Raw genomic sequence first — 20,930 nt, forward strand, 5'->3', positions numbered from 1 at the left:
TGCAGGGAATGATCCCAATCTTTTGATACCGATTGAGATCTGATTTATGACCCAGGATGTGATCTATTCAGGAGAATGTTCCATGTGCACTAGAGAAGAATATGTATTCTTTTGCTTTGGGATGAAATGTTCTGAATATATCTGTGATGTCCATCTGGTCCAGTGTGTCATTTAAGGCCTTTATTTCCTTGTTGATCTTTTGCTTGGATGATCTGTCCATTTCAGTGAGGGGAGTGTTAAAGTCCCCTACTATTTTTGTATTACTGTTGATTTGTTTCTTTGATTTTGTTATTAATTGGTTTATATAGTTGGCTGCTCCCATGTTAGGGGCATAGATATTTAAGATTGTTAGGTCTTCTTGTTGGACAGTCCCTTTGAGTATGATATAGTGTCCTTCCTCATCTCTTATTATAGTCTTTGGCTTAAAATCTAATTGATCTGATATAAGGATTGCCACCCCAGCTTTCTTCTGATGTCCATTAGCATGGTACATTGTTTTCCAACCCCTCACTTTAAATCTGGAGGTGTCTCCGGGTCTAAAATGAGTTTCTTGTAGGCAACATATTGATGGGTTTTGTTTTTTTATCCATTCTGATACCCTGTGTCTTTTGATTGGGGCATTGAGCCCATTAACATTCAGGGTAACTATTGAGAGATATGAATTTAGTGCCATTGTATTGCCTGTAAGGTGACTGTTACTGTATATTATCTCTGTTCCTTTCTGATCTACTACTTTTAGGGTCTCTCTTTGCTTAGAGGACCCCTTTCAATATTTCCTGTAGAGCTGGTTTGGTGTTTGCAAATTCTTTCGGTTTTTGTTTGTCCTGGAAGCTTTTTATCTCTCCTTCTATTTTCAATGATAGTCTAGCTGGATATAGTATTCTTGGCTGCATGTTTTTCTTGTTTAGTACTCTGAATATCTCATGCCAGTTCTTTCTGGCCTGCCAGGTCTCTGTGGATAGGTCCGCTGCCAATCTAATGTTTTTACCCTTGTATGTTACAGACTTCTTTTCCCGGGCTGCTTTCAGTATTTTCTCTTTGTCACTAAGACTCGTAAATTTTACTATCAGGTGACGGGGTGTGGACCTATTCTTGTTGATTTTGAGTGGGGTTCTCTGCACCTCCTGGATTTTGATGCTTGTTCCCTTTGCCATATTAGGGAAATTCTCTGCAATAATTCTCTCCAGTATACCTTCTGCTCCCCTCTCTCTTTCTTCTTCTTCTGAAATCCCAATTATTCTAATGTTGTTTCATCTTATGGTGTCACTTATCTCTCGAATTCTCCCTTCGTGGTCCAGTATTTGTTTGTCCCTCTTTTGCTCAGCTTCTTTATTCTCTGTCATTTGGTCTTCTATATCACTAATTCTCTCTTCTGCCTCATTTATCCTAGCAGTAAGAGTCTCCATTTTTTATTGCACCTCATTAATAACTTTTTTGATTTCAACTTGGTTAGATTTTAGTTCTTTTATTTCTCCAGAAAGGGCTTTTATCTCTCCAGAGAGGGTTTCTCTAATATCTTCCATGCCTTTTCGAGCCTGGCTAGAACCTTGAGAATCATCATTCTGAACTCTAGATCTGATATATTACCAATGTCTGTATTGATTAGGTGCCTAGCCTTCGGTACTGCCTCTTGTTTTTGTTTTTTTTTTTTTTTTTATGGTGAGTTTTTTCACCTTGTCATTTTGTCCAGATAAGAGTATATGAAGGACCAAATAAAATACTTCAAGAAAGTGGTCGATTTTCTGTTTCTAGAATTGCTGTTCTTCTTCTCTTCGATCTCCCATTGGATTTGTAGGTGTTTGCAATGGTTTGATAAGCTATCTAGCTGATCTCCTGCTACCTGATGTAGTCTCAGCCTGCTACTTCTCCACAATCTTGTCTCCTCCTCCTGTTGTGTTTTTTTTTTTTTTTAAATCATGGACATGATCCTTCACTACATATTTTACAGATATTTTTCTGCCCAGTTTGTTGTTTCTCTTTTACTTGCGTTTATTCTTACTTTTACTTTACGAATATGACATTTCTCTTTATTTATTTGTGCTTTTTTATGCCCACTGGTAAAATTTTTATAGTTCCTTCACATAGGTCTTACAGTTGAGTCCTAATTATTTTGTTTTTTGTTAGAGTTGTAAATTTGATTTTTATCCCCTCAAACTTTCTTCCTGGTTCTGATATATATAACGAAAAGATATAGATTTTACTATATATGTGTGAAATTTGGACAACTTCTTCTCTTGTCACTTCTGACTTTCAGTTGATTGTTTTGTATTTTCTTAGTAGGCAATTATTATTTGCAAATAATGGTGATAATGTCTTTTATTTTTTAGTTCTCTTATCTCTTTATTCTTTCTCTTTTCTTACTGTATTGCTAAGGCTTGTCAGAATGCTCATCAGAATATTCCTGTATTCCCAGCCTGTTTGACTGTGGGAATGCTCTGGTGTTTCTAGTCTGCCTTACTGGTTTTGGTTTCTAATAGGATACTTTTGATCAGTTGCCACATGTCCTCACCGGGGAATCTCATTCATACATACAGTTCTTAGACTAGTATCTGTATCTCAGACTTCCTCCTCTCCTCGGCTTCAGCTAGTAGACATCTGCCTACAGGATGTTTCTTTTTCTTTTTTTCAAAGAAGATTTTGTTTATTTATTTGAGAGAGAGAGAGCGTGCGTGCACATGGACAAGCCGGGGAAGGGAGCAGAGGGAGAGGGATAAGCAGACTCTATCCTGAGTACAGAGCTTGACATGGGGTTTGATCTCTACAACCCTTAGATCATGACCTGAGCTAAATAAGGTAGATGTTCCACGGACTGAGCCATCCAGACACCCCCAGAATATTTCTTATTTTGATATCTCACAAAGCCCCAAAGCTTAACGTGTTAGGGCTCTGTTCACTGCGTGTGGCTCACTGTGCCTGATAATTTAAATAGATTGTTTCAGTAATCCTCCCAGTCACCTGCAGAAGGGAATACTAGATATCCCATTTTGCAGATACATACACAGACTTCGAAATGTTAACTTGATTAGGGTCCCATAGCTAGTAAGCTAGACCATAGTGGCACCACGGTCTGAACCCCAGTTGTTTTTTTTTAAAGATTTTATTTATTTATTTGACAGAGAGAAGGCGAGCACAAGCTGGGGCAGCAGCAGAAAGAGGGAGTGGGAGAGGGAGAAGAACGGTCCTTGCTGAGCAGCGAGCCTGATGTGCGGCTCGATCCCAGTACCCTGGGATTATGACCCGAGCCAAAGGCAGATGCTTAATCACTGAGCCACCCAGGTACCTCTGAACCCTAGTTTTGTCTGACTCCAAAGACTCTTCTCTGTCTGCTACATAGACCTTCTGTCCCCCCAGGGCCCTGAGGACTGGGTTTCTGAAGATTGAGCATTCTGCTGGTTTGTCTTGAGCCGTCCGGTTTGCACATCTCACCAGTTGTGGTCCATACCTTGCCTGCCTCCATTACCATGACCTTGAGTAAGGCTTTCTCCTTGAGTTCAGACAAAGGATGGCTGTCTGTACCCTGCAGTAGTTTTGCTGATTGCTGCAGTTCAGTGGATTGATTTTTCATAAACTACTCTCAAGGGATCCAAGCCACATTGAAAGCTTAGGTTTGCAAGATTATTCTTGTGAAATCTCTGAGCAGAGTGTGCCAGAATTTGGCTAGCTCTGAAATCTGTCATAATTTGAACTCTGTGGGACTTGGGAGTATATTCTTTCAAAAGTCAGTTTCCCCTGATCAGTGGTGAGATGCTTCCTAGGAGGCGGGACCTTGGAGGATTTCTTTCTGTTGTGCTCTCTTCCCAGTCAGGGCGAGGTAAGACTTTCGAGTGGATGCTGCTTCACCTTTTCGATAAATGGGCTTCTCGGTGGGGCCCAGGCAGGCCATCGGGCCACAGTAAGAACATGTTAGAGCCCCTGTTAAATTGATTTTCTGTTTCTTAAAAGTATTGTATTTTTTCATGTATTTTATCATCTTACTGTATGTCTGCATGACAGAGGCTTGTATGATTATAAATAAATCTGCATATGAAGTATTCTAATAAGGATGTACAGTTAAAAAAAGTTTAGAAGTCACTGCTTTAAGGTCTCAATGGAGATGGGCACCAGCAGAATTTATCCCCTGCACTGATAAGCGGGAGGGAGTGAGTTCTACCACCTGCTCTTGAAGAACGTGGGGGAAGGCCCAGCATTGCCAGAAATTGACAGCATTCCCAGTGAGCACCACTGCAGATGGGGGCAAACAAACAACAGAATTCAGACCACGGAGTTTGCAGGGCCTTGGAGACCACTGATTCTAGTTGTATAGCTAGGGGCCCAGAGAGAAGTGATGCCCTTGCAGTCATTTGGTGGCTCAGCTAGGACCCGGGTCTCATGACATAGTGTGGGACTTCTTACATGGAATTACCACTTTCCTGATGCCTCAGTTGTACTGGTTTCTACTTAGTTATATTTTGGCCTCACTTTTTAGTATAAAGAAGTATAAAAGGAGCAAGTTATGTCAAATTGTTTGTTCATTTTCAACATAATTTTGAATTTAGGGGAAAGACACTTTTCCAAGTGAGCATTGAGGCCTATCAAATTCTTGCATTTATTTAACAAAGAAGGTTCTGGACTACAGCAGTGAATACTTAGATGAAAATGCCTTTCTTCATAGAGCTTATGTTCTACTTGCTGGAAAGAACCCATAAGCAAGTTAACTGAGTGAATTTTATGGAATACTGGAAAGTGCTAAGTGTTTTGGAGAAAAATAAAGCAGAGCGAGTGGAGGGGCACGTGTAGTACGTGCCCTCAGTATTCAGTAGGCTGGTTGCAGCAGACCTGGCCAAGAAGACCTGGTTCAACAAAGATTGAAGTGAGATGCTGGAATAGGCAAGGTGGATATCCTGGGGAAAGCAGTCTAGGGAGAGAACCTCAGGTCCAAGGAGGGGATGTTTGAGGAGCAGCCAGAGGCCCCTGAAAGGAGAGGGGCAGCTATGAGCTCCGAGGGGGAATGGGTGGTCAGGCTGTGAGGGATTATAGGCCATCGTACAGACATGCTCTTAGCCAGTGTGGGGAACCATTGGAGGCGTTGTAACATAGGACTGACAGGATATGAGTTACCTCTTAAAAGGACCTTCTGGATGGTGCGCTTGGTGGCTCAGGCAGTTAAGTGTCTGACTCTTGGTTTCAGCTCAGGTCATGATCTCAGGGTTGTGGGATTGAGCCCCACTCAGGCTCCATGCTCAGCACGGAGTCTGCTTGAGATTATTTCCCTTTCCTTCCCCCTCTGCTCGAGCTCTCTCTCTCTCTCTTTCTCTCGCTCTTAAATAAATAAAAGGAATAAAATCTTTAAAAGGACCTTCTGTTTCTGTGGTGAGACTAGATGGGATAGGGACAGGGTAGAAGCAAGGATACAAATAGGAGAAAGGTAGAGAGTCTTAATGCCAGTCATTGTATTTGGGATTGTTAGTTGGAATGCTTAGTTCAAACATGAACCAAATAACAATTGACATTATTATTACTGTCCCGTCCAGCCACTTTCTATCCACCCCCAGTCGCCCCGATTTGCTAGCATTGTGGTTGACACTGATGACACAGAGATGGAGAAGATGCGGAACCTGCCTTACAGAAGCTTCAAGTCTAGACTCTCGGCATTAGGCACATAGATGGTTCAAACGCAAGAGGTCCCCTGAGTCTGACTGTCAGAAGAACTGTATGGTGGGGATCCTGAGGATACAGCTTTCTGTCTCAGGCTGGTGGGTATGAATGGGAGGACAATGGAATTCGTGGTGCTTGAGAAGAGCCTCGAAAGAGACAAGCCATCCGGAAGAGGGAAAGCAGAGTGGTTCAGGCAGGGGAACATGTAAGGAAGAGCATGGCACATTCAGGAGAACTGTGGGTGGTCAGTGGGCCACATAGCAGAACTGTTGAGGTGTGTGTACACCATGGGCTCTTCAGAGAGTTCTCAGGAGAACTGGGGCGACCCTTGGTTGGCACACGCTCCCGACCTGTGGCCTCCCTTTCCTGCTACAACAGGCAGTATTTCTGGATAGGTGAATAGCCAACACTTGCTTTTGGCAGACGTCCTCAGTTCTTTATGATCAAGTCTCTAGAAAGACCAGAGTTCTTTTAAGCCCCGTAACTCATTTTTTGAAAAAGATTTATTTATTTATTTTACAGAGAGAGCCGGGGTTGGGGGAGGGGCAGAGGAAGAGAGAAAAAACTCAAGCCGACTTCATGCTGAGTTCAGAGCCTGACGCAGGGCTTGATCCCATGATCCTGAGGTCAGGATCTTAGCTGAAACCAAGAATTGGACGCTTACTCTACCATGCCACCCAGGTGCTCTAAACTGATTTTTTTTAAGCAGCATTATGAAGGTGTAATTTATGTACCATAAAATTTATCTGTTTCGTGTATTGAATGCAATTATTTTTAGTAAATTTACAAAGTTGTACATTTCCCCATCACTCTCAAAAGACCCCTTGTCCCCATTTGCAGTCAGGCCCATTCCCGCCTCCACCTGTAGGCAATCAGGTTTCTGGACATTTTGTATAACCAGAACCATACAGTATGTCATCTTTTGTGTCTGATTTCTTTTACATAGCATCCTGTTTTCATTGTGCATCTGTCTTGTATCACGTATCGGTACTTTGTTCCTCTCTGTTGTTGAATGGGATTTAGTTGTATGGATGTACCACATTTTATCTGTTTACCCGTTGGTGGGTTTGGACTGTTACCACTTCTTAGCTGTTAGGAATAATGGCCACTTTTTGCCAGAAGTGCAGCCAGGGGGGCAGATGATTCTCTGGGATGAGCATACTCTCAGGAGTTGCTGACTTTGTCATTACAATCTTAGTGTTCTTGGTCTGCCTTTTTGTAAGACTGATTGATTAATGGATATTATTTGAGCCACTTACTAGCTGAGTGACTTTTTGCCCAGTTGCCTGCTTCCTTATCTGTAAAGTAGGGATATTTATAGGTGTGGTATTTGGCTCAAGGTATTGTTGTGCGGATGAAATAATACAATAAAGAGAATATATGGAGGGTGACAGTTGATTTGCCCTGTGCCTTCCCAGCCCTCTTACCCCAGCCCCTGGTTCTCTCTGGGTTAGTGGGTGGGAAGGAGAAAGGCTGTATGAGGAACCACCCTGCTTTGAGTAGGGAGTAGTGGTTTTGGAGAGATGCATATAAAGGACCTGGAGAAGAGGGACAGGTCTTGGCCTGGGTGGATTCAGGAGACTGGAAGACCTCCTAGACTGGGCTAGCCGCAAGTTCTGTTGGAAGTATCAGGACCTGGGGCTTGGGGGAGGAGCATGGGGAGACTTGTAGGAGAGTCTGGAGGAGAGGACAGAGCCCTGAGCCTTGCTGGCTGGCTGGGGTTGTGCAGCCCAGGCAGGCAAGTGGGATCTTTGCTTCTAATGCCTTAGACAACTGTGAATGCTTTGGTGCCTGATCTCACATTTATAATGTGTATCTGGAAGAGAGAAGATGCAGATTTCGGGGTCTTTGGCTGGATTGGACCCACAGCATGTTTTCTTTGGGTTCCCCAGTCCCTTAGAATTCATTCAGTAAGTAAGTTATCAGTGTTTAAAATCTGGAGATCTAGCTACAGTGACCTTCCTTCTTACATGGTGTCAAGTGAGCAGAGCATGAAGAGGTGGTCCCTTGCCCTTCTCACACGCTCACCTGAGTTTTTACCTGCTGGGATTTGCAACCATCAGAGTAGAGCTGTGCTGTCCAACAGGGTGGCCATACGCCTCCTGGGGCTATTCAAAGTTAAGTAATTTCGTGTCGTGAGTAAAATTTAGAGTTCTGTTTCTCATTCACACTCACATTTCAGTTGCTCAGTAGCCACACGTGGCCAGCGGCTGCTGTGTTGGACAGTGCAGGCAGAACGTTTCTGTCGATGCTGAAAGTTGTGCTCGACCACATCTGCAGTGGTTACTGACTGCCTCTCTCTGTATTCTCACCTTGCCCCCTCTCGCTTGGTCTGTTGCTGGTCTGTTGCTGCACAAAGTGACATGGTGCTCCTGAGTTCCTTTACCATTGGGAAAGTCCTTATATACGGGCAACGTCAGGTAACAAGCTGATAACTTGGTTAGTCCATTAATCTACTGTTAATTACTGATATTTTAACAGACTTACGGTTCATAAACTGTCTCTGGAGGCCATTCCAGAGGAATGCCCACTGGCCTTATCACTGGGTTGAGTGTCACAGGATCTCAGTCGGTGACTACTTTGAAGGACGACTGGTTTGGGTGAATAATTCTCCCATCTGACGTGTGAATACACAAAATCACTGACTTTATCACACTTCTGCTTCTTTCTTTTGTTTTTTGTATTTGTGTTGTGCTCTTATTCTTGGAATTAAAAGTGAGAGCAGCATCGAGTGCTAATTAATTTCCTCATTTAAGAAGGTTGCAATGTAGAGTCTTTTAAAATAACCAACAAATTTGTAGAAGTCAGCAGCCTGTAGCCCCACAGGGCACCTAGTGCATTATGCTAAAAATAGAGCTAGCTCATCAAGGGGACTGTGTGTTCTCTTTGACCTAGCAGTTGTCCTTTTCAGAATTTGTCCTAGGAGATAACTGTACATGTGTGGAGTGAGTACCCATCACAGTCTTGTTTCCACTAGGAAAAGATTCTAACCAAACCTGAATTCCAGCATGGGTTGGGGAGACTGGATAGTATTTATGATACTGAGATACAGTAGGGTATCAGACAGCCACTGAAAATGGGGGTATAGATCCTTATCCGTTAATTGGGGAAGACTCCATGGCATATTGTGTGAGAAACTCTCTGTACCTGTCTGTCTCTCCCACTTGTTCATGGAAAATTCACATGCAAGTGTGCATATGCCGAGATGTCTTGTGGGACAGTCATCAGATGTTAACAGTTATTGCTGAGTGATGGGATTTGGGGCAACCTTACTTTCTTCTTCGGACTATGTTCCTCTCCCATAAAACCAGGTTTGCTTTTTTTTTTTTTTTTTTTTAAGTTTTTAACTTTTTTGAGGTAGTGTGCTCATGAAGAAGGGAACAGGCACTTACTGAGTGCCTAATGTATTCCAGGTGCTGTGTTAAAACTCTTAACCCTCATGTATATTTTGTAAGGTATTTTTGTTCTGATTGTACTGAGGAAGCATGTGAAGGCTGGAGATGGAGCCGCCCAGCTGGCCAGTAGGGGTGGTAGATAGAGTTGGTATTCAATTCCAGATCTGTGTGACAGAGCCCTGCACTTTCTCCTGTTCTGGGCACTATCAGGGCATCAGAGAAGTTTAGAGCTGAGGCCGACCTGAGAGGTTATCTGGTATTAGTGGCAGAGAAGTACTGTGTCTTGTTCGAGGTCATATGTAAGCTAGCTAGAGAGAGATGAGAAAGACGATAGACACAGGGTGCGGGATACTGTGATTTTGCTGTACTGAAAATGGCCTTGATAAGGTCAGGAGGCTTGGGTTTATTTTCAGTTTGGTCACTATCCCAGCTTCATGGCTTCGGGTAATCTTTTGACCTCTTTGATCTTTATTTTCCTCTTTTGCAAATTCAGGATAGTATGGTCTGCATCTCAGGTTAGTGTGAGATGGTTCAGGTTCACCCAAAAGTGCCTTAAAAACAATAAGGTACAATATGAGTGCAAAATATTAAATTTACCCAAACCAGTCCAGTCTTCTGAAGCTTAAGAAATGCAGTTGTCTGCCTACCTATATTGTCTCTTATGGACGTTTTTTGGGGAAAGGATTTAATATTTCTTTCTTTGATCAATGAGCAGATGTCACGCTCTAGAAGGAGGACTGTGGTGACCAGAACTCTCTTCTGGCGCTTTTGTTGGTGGTTTGGAAAAGTAAGGGAAGCAGAGACGAAGTCTAGCCACTTGCCATGGACTTACAGGTCAAGGGGTTCAGAAATACTCCCACTTTTCTAGTTTTTAAACTTTAAAAAAAATTGTGAACTGCATACGGAAAGTGCATGAAACACAAAGACACAGCTTTCTGAGTTGTGATAAAGCTAGCAGCTGTTTAATTGGTACTCTGGAAAAGAAGTAGAACATTGCTAGCATTCCCCTAAGTAACCACTCCTGGCTTTTATCACTTTCTTGCTTTTCTTTTTAGTTTTATTACCTAAATATGCACCTTAAAATTACAGTTTATGTTTGCTTGTTTTCGAGCTTCATACAAGTGTGCAGTTACTTTGTATCTGGCCTTTTCATTCATCATGAATTTTATGTGTATTGTTGAGCATTGTTGTGATTCATTTATTTTTACTGTTTATTGTATTCTTTGGTAGGAAAACCAAAGGTCGTGCATTCGACAGTAGATGGACACATGGGGTTCTAGTTTTAGGCTATTATAAATAGCTCTGCTCTGAGAAATTTTGTACATTTCACCTGTTGTATATGTGCATGTCTATCTATTGGGCCTATTCCTAGTGGTGGACTTGCTGCAAATTTGGTAGATAATACCTACATGTTTTCTAATGTGTTGGTTTACATTTACATTTCTACCAGCATGTATGAGAGTTTCCATGTTCTCATCAACACTTGGTCTTTGTATTTTTAATTTGCATTTCTCTGTTGACTAATGGAGGCTGAACCACTTATTGTATAATTCTGACCATTGCTGTCTTTTATGAAGTGTTTAGTCTTTTATGAAGTGTTTAGCCTATTGATTGGTTTGTAGATGATCTACATATGTATATATTCTAGAATCAGGCCTGTTGTTGCTTATTTGTTTCATAAATATCTTCTTTCTATATAACTTGCCTCTCACGTTTTTACAGTGTTTGTTATGCCAAAGTTCTTAATTTCAGTTTTGTCTATTTGATCAGTCTTTTCCTTTAGCGTTTGTATTTATTATGCCCTATTTTCTTAGGTCCTTTTCTAAAAGCTTTTTTGTTTTACTTTTCCACACTTATCTCTGTTACCAGGAATTCATTTATGTGTATGGTGGGAGATAGGAGTCAAGTTTTTTAAAAAATTTTTTTATTCCATATATTCAGTTGCCCAGGGGCATTTATTTAAAAGAGCAGCTCTGTTCTTTCTGCTCTGTAGTGCCCACTTTGTCATAAATTAAGTGGCCATATTTGCCAGAGTCTCTTTCTTCATTCTGTTCTGTTGATTTATCTGTCTTTCCTTGACCGGATAGCACATTGCCTGAATTACTGCCATTTTATAATCTTGAAATCCAGTGGGAGCAAGTTTTATCACCTCATCTTGCCATTGCCATTTCCACATAGATTTTGGAATCAACTTATGAAGTTCCTTTTTTTTTATTTATTTGAGAGAGGGAGAGAGACAGACAGAGTATGAGCAGGTGGAGGGGCAGAGGGAGAAGGAGAAGCAGACTCCCCGCTGAGCAGGGAGCTCAACGTGGGGCTCCATCCCAGGATAACAAGATCACGACCTGAGCTAAAGGCAGATGCTTAACCGATTGAGCCATGCAGGCGCCCAACTTGTGGAGTTCTTAAAAAAATACATAGTTGGGATTTTGAGTGAAATTTTGCTGTAGATCAGTTGGGGAGAAATGAAAATTTCACAGTACTGAGTATTCCAACCTGTAGTTTATCTTTCCATTTATTTTAGTCCTCTTTATTTATTTCTGTTGTTACATTGGCTTTTTGAGTAGGTACTTATTTGGCTAGATTTTTTCCTAGGTGTTTATTTTTATCGAATTAAATATGGAATTTAAATTAGGGAATTTAATATTAATTAAATTAAATTAAAAGGGAATTAAATATTATTCCCTTTTGGCTTGTTGATACGGATGTGTAATTGATTCTCTTGTGTATTGACTTTGGGTTATTTGGTCTTGCTTAATTAGCTCAGTTTTAAATTTTAAATACATCTGTAGATCTTCTTTTCTACTTATATTTTCCATTAATAATGACAGTTTGCTTATTTGTGAGTTTTATACTTTTAATTTTTTTCTTTTTTCCCACCAGTATTTCATCATTAAGTATGGTGCTTGATTTGACACTTGGTTCAAAATTTGGCTCTTTCCACTGGCTATTTTGAATAATGTTGCTAGGAACATAGGTATATAAATATCTGTTGGAATCCTGCTTTCACTCCTTTTGGTTATGTACCCAGAAACGGAATTGCTGGATCATATGGTAATTTTGTGTTTCATTCTTGGAGGACGCACCATATTATTTTCCATTTATACTCCATTTATATTTTCATTTTATATTCCTACCAGTGGTATACCAAGAATTCTAATTCCCCATGTCCTCCCCAACACTTGTTATTTTTTTCTTCCTTCCTTCCTTCCCTCCCTCCCTCTCACCCTCCCTTCTTTCTTTTTTTGTTAAAATAGCGATCCAAATTTGTGTCAGCTATTGCTTTTTACCTGATGTTGCTAACTCTCCTTTTTGAACTCCATTTAAACTTGTTAGTTCTTTTCTGTCTGTCCTTTGTCTCTTACCTACTTTTTTGAATTTTTCATCTTTTTGCCTCTTTTATTTCATTCTGGTTTTGTTTTTGTTTTTGTTTCTCCTGCAGATTTAGTGTCCAGTGTGTTTTTAGGCCCATCCATGGAGTACTGATTTTTGGTATTGTATTATTTGGTGCTTTTAAAAAATCGATGTCACTTTTTTTTTTTTTTTAAGATTTCATTTATTTATTTGACAGACAGAGATCACAGGCAGGTAGAGAGACAGGCAGAGAGAGAGGAGGAAGCAGGCTCATCCCAGGACCTGGGGATCATGACCTGAGCCAAAGGCAGAGACTTTAACCCACTGAGCCACCCAGGCGCCCCTTTTTTTAAAAGTTGTAATTTCTCTCTCCCAATTTTAATCACATATTTTATGTTCTTACACATAGTAAGAATTATTATTATTAAGTAAGCTCTGTGTCCAAAGTAGGGCTTGAACTCAAGAGAACGTGCTCTACTGACTAAACCAGCCAGGAATCCCAGAATTACCATTTTCATATCCATTTCTAATTATTTTCATGTACTTAGTTCATGTGTGTCTGTATTTCTCCCACTTTTCAGTTATAGTTGTTTGGTGTACCTGGTTGTCTTTGGTTGTGTTTTGGACATTGCATTTGAAAAGTGTTCAGAGAGGTAAATTGAGGACCAGAGAGCATAATGATCTCTCTATCTGGAAGTGATGCAGGTTTCCATCTGCCAAGGTTTTTAGGGCACCACCTAAGCTAAGATCATTTCCACCTGATGTTAGGGATTGATCTTTATTTGGCCATCAGGATTCTTGGAAGCTGGTCTGTGGTCCGTCTGAAGACTGTTTTACTTTCAATTCACTCTCCTAAGGTATAGCCATTTGGATTTCTAAGCGAGGTTGTAGGGGTCTATCCAGGCTACCAGCCTTTGAGGGCTCTGAAATCCAACCTCTGTTCTCTTAGACCCATGTGGTCACTGAAAGCAATTCTCACTGCCTTGGTTGTCCCTTCCTGGTGTTTAAGCGGCCCAAGGGCAAAAGTGAACTATTTGCTGCATGCTTATCCCTCTGGATTTTAGTTTACTTGTGTTTCAGGACCTGGTAACTTTGCTTCGCCTTCCTTGTTCTCCGATGTTTCCAAGCAGATGTTCTTTTATAATTTAGCATTTTTAGTTGTTTTCAGCATGAAGGTTAGTTTGAGGTACTTAGCGATTACTCACTTCTTTTGAAAGCATGTTTTTAAAGTTGTAGGATAAAGGCATTGTGTTGTACCTTGAGAACTCATCCGTTTCAAATGAATTCATTACTAATCAGTAAACTAGCTTGTTTTTGTTTTGTATACAAGGGGTTTATTGACTGTTTACCATGAATCCACTGCTGTGCTATATTTATTAGGGGAATTTTGAGGAAACACAAAGCACAGTATTCCTATGTTCAAGGAGTTTTGCTGTGGAATCAAGCATAAACTCAGAAAATGAAATAGAATATTGAAGGAGGTGCTTGAAGGTAATGCAGAGTTAATGGCTTGTTGGAAACTAAAGAAAGTTAAGTGTTGGGTATGAGCCCCACTTCCCCAGTGCCTCTGCCCTCTCTCTCCCAGGCTGTGTTCTGTCCTCTCCTGTCCTATTTCACTGGGCTTTGGCAGCATCTGCCAACCTAGGCTTCTTTGGGGGGGAGTCTCTGGACTCCCCAGTCTGTCTGGGCAAGACGTTTTGGAATTTACTTTTTAGGATTGAGCTAGGCCTGAACTGATCAAAACTACCAAGTAAACTTCCATCCTGGAAAAGATGAAAGAAAGTCAGTGTTTCCTCAAATTCCACATATAGCTTCACCAACAAGGGCTGTGATACCTGACAGAATTTTGAATTCATTCAAAATGAATGTATAATTGCCCTCTTACACCTTAGTCTTGAATGAGTTCTGAAGGGATGTGGTGAGCACTTGAAGGCAGCATTCTCACTATTACTGTAATGAATAACCCTCCCACCTCCAACCAGCAATGCAGCCACACTCATGCTTAGGATTTCATCAGGGAAAAGCCAGTTCCAACTAATTGATGGGCTGCTCTTTTTAAAATACAAGATTTAATATTTAGGACAGTTTGGGATCTACAGAAAAAAGATGTAGAGAAATGGTGTAGAGAGTGTCCATGTACACCACACCTAGTCTCTATAGTAACATCTAACATTAGTATGTTATAGTTACAATTATAAACCAATACTGATGCATCATTATTAACTCAAGTCCTGACAAAGTTCATTCAGAGTTCCTCACTTTTTTCCTACTGGCTTTTATCTGTTTCAAGATCCCACCCAGGACACCACATCACATTTAGTCATCAGGTGTCTCCAGACCCCTCTAAGTTATGACAGTTTCTTGGACTTCCATGTTTTAGATGACCTTGGCAGTGCTGGTTGGGTTATTTTGTAGGATGTCTGGCTGTGGGAATTTGATGTTTTTACTCATGATTAAATTGGGCTTATGGGTTTGGAGGAGGACATCACTGATGTAAAGGGTCATTTTAATCACACAACAGCAAGTGCTGTTCAACATGAATTGTGACTGCTGATATTGACCCTGATTGTCTGGTTGAGGTGGTGTTTGTCAGGTTTCTCCACTGTAAAAATATTCCCCTTTACTTCTGTACTGTACTCTTTGGAGGAAATCAGTTTATGATATCTAAATCCTCTTTAGCTGATAAGTAAAGCCACTATTTTTAAATGTTTTATACCATTACATATTAAAAAAAACTACCAACTAATGTTCTCTTTATAAAGAATTTAAGAATTACTTCCTTTGATATCTTCAAGGTGCCAGTCCTTGCAAGGACAGTTTAGGTTCTGACCGGGCAGTTTCGAGGTCATGGATTCCAAGCTGAATAGAAAAAAGCCTGCAGTCTTTGCATTTACAAGCTGCAGTGGCAGACAGATGAAAGGAAACAATGACAGCGCTTGATGTTAGGGTTATCATTGCTTCAGTCTTGTTCATTTATTGGTTCTGTAAGATACTGGGCTACGTCATTTAGTTTTGAACCGTGTTTTAAGGAAAGTTGCACAAAGCAAAACTGCTTCCTACTGAGAAAGGGTTTTTGTAGGGAGGGTTGTTATTTTTAAGGTGGCGTCATACTTTTTTAAACATGGCTCAGTAGGTCTGCTAATCACGTAGTGAGATGCAAAAGCTGACTTTTATGAAGCAGGCTTACTTTTCTCCACTCATTTTTGGGAGTACTTACAATTCGTTTAGTAGGTGAGTCAACTTTCCTAGATAAACAGGGATGAAGGAGGAATAGAACTGTTGAGATTAACTAGTTGGAAGTAATTACCAATAGTCGGAGGAAGTTGTAAGAGAAAGTACACAACTGTCAATTCGCGAGAGCTTAAGCTTGAAATTAAATTACAGCGCTCTCTAGTGTTCCGGCGTGGTAATATAGCATACCAGAGCCCCATGTAAACATAAAACTGTTTTTCGTACTTCTAAGTCTGGTGGAAAAGGGTTTTTGTTTTTTCCAAAAATTGCACCAAGATAAAGCAAAGCTCTAGTTGATGCGGGCGTGTTGTTCAGGCGTTAGCAGTACTGCCCTCACTAAACGTTCATTGGACAGTAGCGCAACCCCAAGAAAAGGATGGTTGGAAGGAGTTATGCGTGCGCTGCAAGCAGGAAACGCCAATACCGGGTAGGGTTGGGGTGACTAATCCGAAACGCCCGGCCTAACCGCCTGGTAGCTGGTGTACCTGTGTTGAGCACAGCTGCCGAAGCAAATCAGCAGCTTCTTGTTTTCTGAGGCTCTGAAGGTCGCGAAGAGGCTGCTTGGTTTTACCCAGAAGGCTACGCACCAGCTGCGAGGAATTTGCATACGCCGTACTCGCCGGGGCGGGGCCGGTAGGGGGCGGGGCCGCGGCTCTGGCTTCCGTGGTGGTCCGCTGGCGCCGTGGACGTAACCCCCTCTGGCTGTTTTTTATTTCCTTTCATACCACCTTACGTTTTGTGTTTAAGCTGTGAACAGCTCTTTGTGTATCAGAGCGGCCCTCTTGACAACCATTTTATTCTGCTAGTCGGCATGCGCTCTCCCGTCTATCGGACTGCGCCAGGAATGGGGGAGCGTCCTGGGAGCTGGTGGGCCAGAGCGTGGGCTCCGAGGCCAGCGGCTAATGGGTTCCCGGTGTTTCCCCTTGCAGGTGGTTCTTCTCGGCATGGACATCCTGTCCGCACTGGTCACCCGGCTGCAGGAGCGGTTCAAGGCACAGATTGGCACAGGTGAGCTGTGGGTAGGTGTGGAGCGGGGCCCCACATTCTACACCGTCCAGCACCCAGCCTTCACTCAGTGTCCCCAGATCCTCCACTTAGCCGTACCCAGCCCTCACCCTCCACCGCACCCACCCTTCCGCTTTAGTCCTCCCACCCTCCTAGCCAGCCCTTGAGTCCTCCTTCAGTCTCCTGCCTGCTGGGGCTGCACCACTGCTCCTCCTCTGGGGAGCACCAGAGGTGCTTCTGGGGTCACCCCAGATCCAGCCACCTCACCACATCTGCTGGCATCTTCATGCTTTTTGTTTTTACGGTACCTTTCTGCTGGCTTCTTCCAGCGTTTGTGTTCTAATACACGGCATTACTGCTAATTCTTTTATTCTTACACAGATTCTTTGTACAGATCAGCTATCACATTTTAGTGCCGACAGAATCGTATTTGCCCCGGTTGAGAAGCATTGCTTTCCCATCTTGAGAAGGTCTGCAAATCCGATGTGTCTGTGTTTTTTCCAGATCATATCCTAGGTGTTAACTGTTTCCATTTTGATCATAAATGTTCTTTCAAGTGTACCTTAAATGACCACTCTTTATTTTGGAGGGAAAACGATGTCAGCAAAATGAAATAAAAAATAAGCAGGTTTCATCATTTAAGAGATGATTTAGTCATTTCTAAATTCCTGACCTCTGGAATTTCATAATGACAATATAAGCACCAAGCAGCTCTGTTTGTACAAGGATTTCCTTACAGAACTTCTCAGTTTTGGTTGCTACGTGTGTATTTGTTATTTTCTGTTAACTTCCTGGTCAATATGCTTCTTCAGATAAGGTTAAGAACTCTTTTTCTATTCTGACATTAAGTGTCATTAACTGGCATTAAACCTCCCTTAACTTTTAGATATTTGATATTTTAATACCATTCCATTTTCTTCATAAGTTAGTTGAGTAGTTCAGGGATATCTCTTGTAAAAGAAAGGTTTATAGACTTTTAGAAGCAGCTAAGTAAACTGACTTCTGGTAGGTAAATGCCCTTGGAGCACTAGCTGATAGCCACAACTGGAGTGTAATACGCATGCGTATATATATACTCTGTGAAAGGACAGACACACAGTGTAGACGAGAGGCTGAGTTGTAAGTGCCTGCTCCTTCTATTCCCAGCGAATGTGCTAGAGCCCTCTCTTACCTAAACTTCCTTATGTGTTGACTCCATCCTGCCAGGGTCTTCCACTGACATCCTTCTTAATATTTCACCAGCTTAAAACGTGCAGGGAGCTAGCTGGAGGAAGCTTGGTTAAGGAAGAAGACAAGTGGTGTGTCCATGCAAAGGGTTTTGCACATTCTTCTTTTTTTTTTAAATATTTTTTCTTTTAGAGAGTTTATTACACACACACACACACACACACACACACACACACACATCACAAGTAGGCAGAGAGGCGGGGGTGGGTAGCAGGCTCCCCACTGAGCAGAGAGCCCGATGCCATGCAGGGCTCAATCCCAGGACCCTGAGATCATGACCTGAGCCGAAGGCAGAGGCTTAACCCACTGAGCCACCCAGGTGCCCGATTTTGCACAATCTTATAGTAGCTCGAAAAGGTTTTAGTGAGAAGAGTAGAATTGTGAGGATTGGTGGTTCTAGGATGGTGTACCTCATTTAGGCCAGCATTTTGTCTTCCCAGTAATTGAAATACCCACTTGGTAACTGCAGACTCTCCAAAATTGGCTTTGGTTTGATCAGCTTGCGTTTTGATTTTTCAGTGCTGCCAAGTTTAATAGACAGACTGGGAGATGCTAAAGATTCCGTGCGAGAGCAAGACCAGACTCTGCTGCTGAAGATCATGGATCAAGCTGCTAATCCCCAGGTGGGGGGGGGGGGGGAGGTGCTCTTTCTCCCTCTCTGTTTGCAGACCCCTCTCCCAGCACGTGCATGCTCTTTCTTGGGGCGGCGGGGGGGGGGGGATTAAATTAAATCTTAAAAATAGATTTAATTTCTTTTATTTTTTATTTACTTTTTAAATTTACTTACCTCTTTATTTATATAATTTTTATTTTAGAGAGAGAAAATGTGCACGTGGGAGGGGCAGAGGGACAGAGAGAGAGAGAGAGAGAGAGAGAATCTTGCCATGTCCGTGCCATGTCCAGCATGGAGCCCATCTTGGGGCTTGATCTCATGACCTAGGTCAAAATCAAGTTAGGATGCTTTCACTGGCTGAGCCACCCAGATGTCCCGAGGTTTAATTTCTTTTAAGCTGATGTGGTTCACATGAAAATTTTCATAACATTTAATCTGTCACTGTCCAACCCCCCACCGCTCCCCCCTGCCCCCATAGAGGATGTTTTAAAAAGTAGTAAATAGCAAAGGGTATACTTTGACTAAAATAGTGGGCTTAACATGGGTATCGAGTGCTTGGTTGAATCCATTAGGCTCTTGAGCTCGTTTCTGTAACTGTCTCAGTCTCTCTGAGAAGAGGTGGTTGTGGTGTTTGGGAAGTCAGGAGGCTGGCTAGAGCCCTCATTCCTATCTGCTAGTGAGCTGGGGCGGCGGGCGGATAGATGGACAGAGGGTCACAGCCCTGCCTTCCAGGCTTTCGCTCAGTAATGTATAGGTGGTTGGGATGGCGGAGGGATTAGGAAAAGCCATCCAGGGAAGGTAAAACCCAGAATGTCTTCAAAGATGAGCACATGTGTGACTTGTGGCTAAGGCGGGGACAGCTGTCCAGACCAGAAGAGCAATAGCACTGTGTGCTTTCTGGCAGGTGACCCAAGCCTTGCTTTCCCTTACTTTCCTCACCGATGAAATGGGGATGGTTACACCTTTCTTTTGGAACTGTTCGCACAACTAAATGCAATTGTATAAAGGAGTATGTTTGGAAAAACTCTGACTTGATACAGAAATACAAGTTACCATTTTTCAGTATGCCCTTGAGGGGATGAAATGGATTGGTTGTGGCTGGGGCTGACTTGGCACCTGTTGAGAGGTCCCTCTTCTTTCGTTCCTGTGTTAAGTGAAAGGCTCCTCCTCTTCTCACCTGTCCTCTGTCCCCTACAGTATGTGTGGGACCGAATGCTGGGAGGCTTCAAGCACAAGAATTTCCGGACTCGGGAAGGCACATGCCTCTGCCTTGTTGCTACACTCAATGCGTAAGTCCAGGCGGGGCCGGGGGATTTCCTTGGCCGAGCATTTTTATTTGTTACTTTGTGTTTCGAAGTGACTGTGGACTTCTGGAAACTGCAGAGAAATGTCCTGGGAAGTGCCGTGCACCCTTCCCCCATGGTCCTTTACTCTTTCCATTTTACATGTGTGCCATGCACTGATAGCGCCAGGAGAGCAATACCGAGGCAATGCCCAGGGCTTACACGGATTCCTCTGGTGACACACATGCATTGAGTGTGCAATTCTGTGCCATCCTGTCCTGTGTGTCACTCCAGGGACCCCCCCCTTCAAGACACACCATGAGGTACAGACCTGTGCAGCGTACCAACCTCCCTCATGCCACGCCCTGCCCTGCAGCCACTGATCTGCTTATCAGCTCTGTGGTTTTATTTCAAGAATGTTATATAAATGGGATCAAACAGAATGTGAGCTTCTGAGATTGACTTCTTTCACTCAGCATAATTTCTTTGGGGTTGCACATGTGGGCATTGCCTGAACAGTATTTGATGTCTTCTTATGGCCGAGTAGAATTCCGTGGTACAAACATCTTTTTGAGTCCCCATTCACCTGTTGCGGGATGTTCAAATAGTTTCTAGTTTCCGGCTGCTACAAGCAGAGCTGCTGCGAATGCGTACCTGTGTGTTCCTGTAGCAGCATAAGCTTGCATTGCTCTTGGGTTGGTGCCCAAGAGTGCTACTGTGGGGTCCTCTGGTAGCTTTAATTTTAACGAAACTACCAACTGTTTTCCAGAGTTGTCTGTACCATTTTACATTTCCCACCAGCAGTGTATGAATAATTCTGTTTTTTCAGATTCTTGATAGCACTGAGTGTTCTTTTTTTTCCTTTTAGTCATTTTGATGGGTGTGTAGTGGTATGTCTTTGTGGTCTTCATTTGTATTTTCCTAATGACTTGAAGTTGAGTATTTCTTCACATGCTTATTTGTAGGAGAGGAGTTTTTATTTTTTTTTTAATTTAATTTATTTTTTTTAAGATTTTATTTGTTTATTTGACAGAGAAAGATCACAAGTAGGCAGAGAGGCAGGCAGAGAGAGAGGAGAAAGCAGGCTCCCCGCTGAGGAGAGAGCCGGATGGGACTCGATCCCAGGACCCTGAGATGATGACCTGAGCCAGAGGCAGAGGCATAACCCACTGAGCTACCTAGGCTCTC

General features: G+C 42.4%; 1 protein-coding gene across 1 annotated transcript in view; it reads left to right on the forward strand.

Moving 5' to 3' along the window:
• CLASP1 (cytoplasmic linker associated protein 1) overlaps nucleotides 1–20,930 on the forward strand; it is a 279,688-nt gene that overhangs the window by 80,510 nt on the left and 178,248 nt on the right. The window contains exons 3-5 of the mRNA XM_080798123.1: nucleotides 16,544–16,622; nucleotides 18,366–18,469; nucleotides 19,657–19,748. Of these exons, the coding sequence (XP_080654249.1) occupies nucleotides 16,544–16,622; nucleotides 18,366–18,469; nucleotides 19,657–19,748 (275 nt within the window). The remainder of the gene's footprint in view (nucleotides 1–16,543; nucleotides 16,623–18,365; nucleotides 18,470–19,656; nucleotides 19,749–20,930) is intronic.

The sequence above is a fragment of the Martes martes genome (genome assembly GCF_963455335.1).
Source record: "Martes martes genome assembly, chromosome: 3".
Lineage (NCBI taxonomy): Eukaryota > Metazoa > Chordata > Mammalia > Carnivora > Mustelidae > Martes > Martes martes.